Below are 7,302 nucleotides of genomic sequence, written 5' to 3'. Positions count from 1 at the left end.
CAAAGCGTGTAGCTACCTTTCCTCCTCACTCACCCTGTATAACTGTAAACCCGAATTTCAGTACCGTCCGTTTACCTGTAGACCATAACAGAGATAAAACATTCCACTATGCAATCATAGTACGAGGCTTTCAGAAGAACAAGTAAACTGCAAAAATTACTGCTTCACCAAAAAATGGACCTTAAACTGGAATAAAGAGACAGAGAGTATGACCAATCTCCTAGCATGAAACTGCGCTATTCCTCAGATGTCGGAGTTAATTCACATGCGAAGGAAAAGGACGTGTCAGTGAATAAAACAATTTTTATCGAACGTAATTTAATTTTAATGCTAGATTTATAAGAACAACGGGATCACGTCCTTTATTAGAAAAAAATTGGATTGTATTACAAAAACCTTTAAAGGAGATATATATAGTGTACTGCAGTCAGAGAATACATGTGTTTCGACAAACATTGGCATCGTACGTGCAAATGAGCAGTTTTTGAAGCACGCATGGCGTGTCGTTGTAAGGGACAAGCCCGCGCCTCAGGCCGGGCAGCACAATCATTATGTTTATGTTGCGTCACGGCAACTATCACGCAGCCATCGCAGGTATGGCCGCAGCACGCACACACGTGGCTACTCACCGCTCCGCCGTGCTTAGTCGCGTGTTGTGTAGCCGGCAGCGATTGCGGCTTCTGGTAAGTTCTGTCTCGGCGACGCTGCCGGAGCCCACTATTTATAGATTAGTAAAATAAAAATTTTTGCAAACCTCGCCTTAATCAGTCTAACACTGTTTTCAACTCCTTACGAAGACAGTTTGAAATGTTTCCAGAACGGATCCTGCTCTCTGTAACGGGTTGTGCGCTCTTTCCAAACTTCCTGACAAATTTAAACTGTGTGCCGCACCGGAATTGCAACACAGAACCCTGCCTTTCGCAGGTAATATCCTTGCCAACTCAGTTATCCAAGTACGGCTCACGTTGTTACCTTAAAAAGTAAAAGATTGGGGCTGGAAACAATCCCCTAGGTGATGGGTAACCATATCTCCCTTATGTTCTTACTTCCAGGAATGCTAATGTATTACTTGTGAGTGTGTGTGTGTGTGGGGGGGGGGGGGGGAGGAGAGGAAGGAGGGGGTGTGATAAGTCGCGTCTGCATTGCTCAGTAGGTAAAAACATTTCCCGCAAAAGATAATGTACCTAGTTCGAGTCCCAGACCGGAACACAGTTTTAATATGTCGAGAAGTTTCGGTCTGAAGTGTTCTTCGAGGAACAATGCAGACAACATTGCCTCCTGAGAGGCGATTTCACCCGCTAGAAAAGCCTCAAAATCACAACGTTTGACAATTCCCAGAGAACAGATGAACACTCCGTCAGTTTCGAAGGTCAACTGAAACGAGGGAAATGATGTAGTTCTCATACAGTAGAAGATACAATGGGCACTGTGCCTTTTTGACCGTGCTACAGATTCTTCATTTGTGTGGTCTTATTGTTGTTAGCTGCTTTATAATTATTGAAGATATTTTAAATCCGTTTCTCAAACTATAAAAAAATGTATACGTTTGTCACCAAATATGTTTCGTTTTATTGTAGTAAAACCCCGTCAGTGGCGGTATTTTATGCCCAGTTGTCGTTCGCTTCGGGAAACGCCGTCTGTTTGCACGTTTATAAGGTATTCCTTCGTTTTTCACGGTTAATTCTAGCCTAATGCGAGACCGTTTTGCAGTGCTACGTATTTATTTGCTGAAACGCAACATAAAGCAGCACCACTACTCTTGGCTTGAATCTTTCAAAAATGTAAAAGCGTTCAAAGATACAAACACTGAGTCTGCGATACAATGGATCGGATAGTAAACACTGCACCATTTGGACATAACCTCCATTTCTAGCACAACCGTACTATTTCCACGGTCCACAGGTAAAATAACAATATTCAGCTCCATTCCCATTAGGTATTTTACGACGGGCGTTCAATAAGTAGTGTAACAATTCTTTTCCTGCGTGCAGGTTGGTTCTGTTCAGGGTTCCAGTACACCATACGTGTAATTCTCCACTCTTTTTGCTACAAAACCCTAGTTTTCAACATAATCTCCGTTCAATGCGACAGCCTTACGCCACTTTACTGGAAGGGCCTGAATGCCCGCATGATACCACTATGCTGGTCGACGGCAGAGCCAATGCTTTGCTCCGTCAATAACGTCCCTATCATCCACGTAGTATTTCCCATGGAGTGAATCTTTCATTGGGCCAAACAGATGGAAGTCGAAATGTGCTACATCCGGGCTGTAGGGTGGATGAGGGAGAACAGTCCAGTGAAGTTTTGTGAGCTCCTCTCGAGTGCGTAGACTTAGGTGAGGACTTGCGCTGTCATGGAGAAGGAGAGGTTTATTTGCATTTTTGTGACGACGAACATACTCAGTCCTTTCTTCAATTTAGCACAGTACACTCCAGAGTTGATCATTCCACCATGAGGAAGGGCATCAGACAGAATAACACCTTCAGAATCCCATAAGACTGTTGCTGTGGCTTCACCGGCCGAGGGTGCGGCTTTGAACGTTTTCTTCGGAGGAGAGGTATTGTGCCGTCACTCCATAGATTGCCGTTTTGTTTCCAGTTCGAAGTGACGAACCCATATTTCATCGCCTGTGACGATGCTTGGCAAAAAATTGTCGCTTTCAGCCTTGAACCGAACAAGCAATTCCGCACGGATGATCCAGCGCTGCTCTTTATGATCTTCTGTTAGGCGGCGTAGAACCTGCAGAGCACACACTTTGGATACCCCAACTGGTGGATAAGTGTGTCAGCTCTACTAACAGAGATGTCTAGTTGTGCAGCGATGTGTTCTCGAATGAGAGTGTCCACACGTTCCAGTACTGCAGGAGTCACAACTGTGTGCGACCGGCCGCCACGGGAGAGATCAGACAGGTTTGTGCGACTTTTTTCGCTATGATGACAGATGCCTCCCCCACCGACTGACTCACCCTGCTTTCGTTCATTGCCATGTCTTCGTAGACATTCTGCAAGCTCCAATCACCGAGCGAGGTGGCGCAGTGGTTAGCACACTCGACTCGCATTCAGGAGGACGACGGTTCAATCCCGCGTCCGTCCATCCTGATTTAGGTTTTCCGTGATTTCCCTAAATCGCTCCAGGCAAATGCCGGTATGGTTCTACATCTACATCTACATTTATACTCCGCAAGCCACCCAACGGTGTGTGGCGGAGGGCACTTTACGTGCCACTGTCATTACCTCCCTTTCCTGTTCCAGTCGCGTATGGTTCGCGGGAAGAACGACTGTCGGAATGCCTCCGTGCGCGCTCGAATCTCTCTAATTTTACATTCGTGATCTCCTCGGGAGGTATAAGTAGAGGGAAGTAATATATTCGATACCTCATCCAGAAACGCACCCTCTCGAATCCTGGACAGCAAGCTACACCGCGATGCAGAGCGCCTCTCTTGCAGAGTCTGCCACTTGAGTTTGCTAAACATCTCCGTAACGCTATCACGCTTACCAAATAACCCTGTGACGACACGCGCCGCTCTTCTTTGGATCTTCTCTATCTCCTCATTCATCCCGACCTGGTACGGATCCCACACTATACTCAAGAATAGGTCGAACGAGTGTTTTGTAAGCCACCTCCTTTGTTGATGGACTACATTTTCTAAGGACTCTCCCAATGAATCTCAACCTGGCACCCGCCTTACCAACAATTAATTTTATATGATCATTCCACTTCAAATCGTTCCGTACGCATACTCCCAGATATTTTACAGAAGTAACTGCTACCAGTGTTTGTTCTGCTATCATATAATCATACAATAAAGGATCCTTCTTTCTATGTATTCGCTATACTTTACATTTGTTTATGTTAAGGGTCAGTTGCCACTCCCTGCACCAAGTGCCTATCCGCTGCAGATCTTCCTGTATTTCGCTGCAATTTTCTAATGCTGCAACTTCTCTGTATACTACAGCATCGTCCGCGAAAAGCCGCATGGAACTTCCGACACTATCTACTAGGTCGTTTATATATATTGTGAAAAGCAATGGTCTCATAAAACTCCCATGCGGCACGCCAGAGGTTACTTTAACGTCTGTAGACGTCTCTCCATTGAGAACAACATACTGCGTTCTGTTTGCTAAAAACTCTTCAATCCAGCAATATAGCTAGTATGATATTCCGTAGGCTCTTACTTTGTTTATCAGGCGATAGTGCGGAACTGTACCGAATGCCTTCCGGAAGTCAAGGGAAATGGCATATACCTGGGAGCTTGTATCTAATATTTTCTGGGTCTCATGAACAAATAAAGCGAGTTGGGTCTCACACGATCGCTGTATCCGGAATCCATGATGATTCCTACAGAGTAGATTCTGGGTCTCTAGTAATGACATGATATTCGAGCAAAAAACATTTTCTAAAATTCTACAACAGATCGATGTCAGAGATATAGACCTATAGTTTTGCGCATCTGCTCGACGACCCTTCTTGAAAACTGGAACTACCTGTGCTCTTTTCCAATCATTTAGAACCTGCTGTTCCTCTAGAGACTTGCCGTACATGGCTGTTAGAAGGGGGATAGTTCTTTCGCGTACTCTGTGTAGAATCGAATTGGTATCCCGTCAGGTCCAGTGGAGTTTCCTCTGTTGAGTGATTCCAGTTGCTTTTCTATTCCTTGGATACTTATTTCGATGTCAGCCATTTTTTCCTTTGTGCGAGGACTCAGAGAAGGAACTGCAGTGCGGTCTTCCTCTGTGAAACAGCTTTGGAAAAAGGTGTTTAATATTTCAGCTTTACGCATGTCATCTTCTGTTTCAATGCCATTATCATCCCAGAGTGTCTGGATAAGCTTTTTTGATCCACTTACTGATTTACCGTAAGACCAGAACTTCCTAGGATTTTCTATCAAGTCGGTACGCCAGCCTGGGTGGCCGAGCGGTTCTAGGCGCTACAGTCTGGAACCGCGCGACTGCTACGGTCGTAGGTTCGCATCCTGCTTCGGGCATGGATGTGTGTGATGTCCTTAGGTTAGTTAGGTTTAAGTAGTTCTAAGATCTAGGGTGCTGATGACCTCAGAAGTTAAGTCCCATAGTGCTCAGAGCCATTTGAACCAAGTCGGTACATAGAATTTTACTTTCGAATTCACTGAACGCTTCACGCATAGCCCTCCTTACGCTAACTTTGACATCGTTTAGCTTCTGTTTGTCTGAGAGTTTTTGGCTGCCTTTAAATTTGCAGTGAAGCTCTCTTTGCTTTCGCAGTAGTTTCCTATCTTTGTTGTTGAACCACGGTGGGTTTTCCCGTCCCTCACAGTTTTACTCGGCACGCACCTGTCTAAAACGCATTTTACGATTGCCTTGAACTTTACCCATAAACACTCAACATTTTCAGTGTCGGAACAGAAATTTTCTTTTTGATCTGTTAGGTAGTCTGAAATCTGCCTCCTGTTACTCTTGCTAAACAGATAACCCTTCCTCTCTCGTTATATATTCCTATTTACTCCCATATTCAGGAATGCTGCAACGGCCTTATGATCACTGATTCTCTGTTCTGCGCTTACAGAGTCGAAAAGTTCGGGTCTGTTTGTTATCAGTAGGTCCAAGATGGTTCCTTTGAAAGAAAACGGCCGACTTCCTTCCCTAATCTGATGAGACCGATGACCTCGGTGTTTGGTCGCCTCCCGCAAAACAACCCAGCAACACAAGCTCCAATGAATATCTTCCATTCTGTGGTTTTCCGCCAAAAGAAACTCAATGACAGCTCTCTGTCTAGAACACGCTTCCTTTACTGACGCCATTTTGAAGGCTACGTATAGCGCCGCCACCTATTGAAACTTCATGAAACTACAGGAGGGGAAGCGGGAATATTCTACGATGTCCCATAACAAATTCCGCAGGAACACAACACGCAAACACGTGCAATACTAATATACACAATAATGTTTACTCGCTTCATAGACAGACGGAGACTCGATTCTCCTCCCAAAAGGTAACTGATGGCTGTATTGACGAGGTGGTCATCCAGACACAGAATAAAAAAAAAAAAAAAAAAAAAAAAAAAAAAAAAAAAAAAAAAAAAAAGTTACATCACTTCTGTGTAGACGTAAAGAATCAATGCACACAAGAAAACATACAAACAAATCTACACGCTTCACAATGTGAAGACCAAAAGATAACGTAAGAACGTTCGGTTCTCGGTGTGAAAGTAAGAGTATTCAGAATATCTCCCGTCGGATCCAGTGATGTTATAAAGTTCGGAGCTGACTTACAAACAGCATTTAAAAAGCCCTGAAATGTGCAGTGAACACAATTAGAAATAAGAAAACTCAGGTTGCCAGGTGTGTCGCTACACTGGCTAAGGAAATGAACTGAGCAGCAAGTCACTCTCCTCAGATTCCAACTCTTAGCTTGGTCATTTTTCGTTTTACAGTAGTTTAATATGTGATTGCAGTGTTCAGTATATCTACACAGAACACTGAAATTTTAAGTGTCGTTTGTAGGTTCGGAGACGACACTCAGCATTTCATAATGGAAATAGCTACAAAGCCAAGAAGAAGTACCTACGATCTTCTCAAGACGAGTTGGACGTACCAAACACGACAGTTCTTCGATAAAAGCACTCTTCATGGGGTACGTTACATTAACGAAGAAGGACGACCTTTCTGTGAAAGGTAAGTACCTCACCAATTTTCGCACTTTCGCCTTTACTACATGTCTATAACCACTGTACGCATGCTTTATCCATGTAAAATTGCTTCAGAATCCATGTGGCTGACTCTAACTTACTACACTAGCACTTTTTCTGGAAAATGGTAGTCTTTTCTTTTTCAGGTAAAATGTGTTTAAAGCAAACCATTATAGACGGAAAGAATTTTGACTCTGCAGCTGAGTTTGCACTGATATGAAACTTTCCAGCAGATTGAGACTGTGTGCCAGATAGGGTTTCGAACCTGAAAAATAATCCCCAGACTGTGACTAAGACATGTCTCCGTAATATCCTTTCTTCCAGAAGTGATAGTTTAGCGAGTTTCGTAGGAAAACGTCTGTGAATTTTGGACGACAGGAGACGAGGTAATGGCAGAAGTAAAACTGTGAGAAGGGGCTGTGAGTCATATTCGGATAGCTAAGTAGGTAGATCACTTGCTCGCGAAAGGCAAAGTTCCTGGGTTCGAGGCGTGGTCCGACACACAGTTTTAATCAGCCAGGACGTTTCGTTATCACGGACTTAGCGGTTAACCCTTAGTAGGACTGAATTTTCTGTAAACTGGGGGGCAGCGAAGCCATCTTCTGAATTTTCGAAAGGAAAATTGAACTAAATTCGTAA

The 7,302-nt window shown here is 44.0% G+C and overlaps 1 protein-coding gene across 1 annotated transcript in view; it reads left to right on the top strand.

Moving 5' to 3' along the window:
• Positions 1–667: 667 nt before the first annotated feature.
• Positions 668–7,302, top strand: part of LOC124722936 (sodium channel protein Nach-like) — a 174,537-nt gene continuing 167,902 nt past the window's right edge. The window contains exons 1-2 of the mRNA XM_047248097.1: positions 668–683; positions 6,479–6,649. Of these exons, the coding sequence (XP_047104053.1) occupies positions 6,507–6,649 (143 nt within the window). The 5' untranslated portion in view covers positions 668–683; positions 6,479–6,506. The remainder of the gene's footprint in view (positions 684–6,478; positions 6,650–7,302) is intronic.

Source organism: Schistocerca piceifrons, chromosome X (assembly GCF_021461385.2).
Source record: "Schistocerca piceifrons isolate TAMUIC-IGC-003096 chromosome X, iqSchPice1.1, whole genome shotgun sequence".
NCBI lineage: Eukaryota > Metazoa > Arthropoda > Insecta > Orthoptera > Acrididae > Schistocerca > Schistocerca piceifrons.
This window is presented reverse-complemented; position numbering and strand designations above follow the sequence as displayed.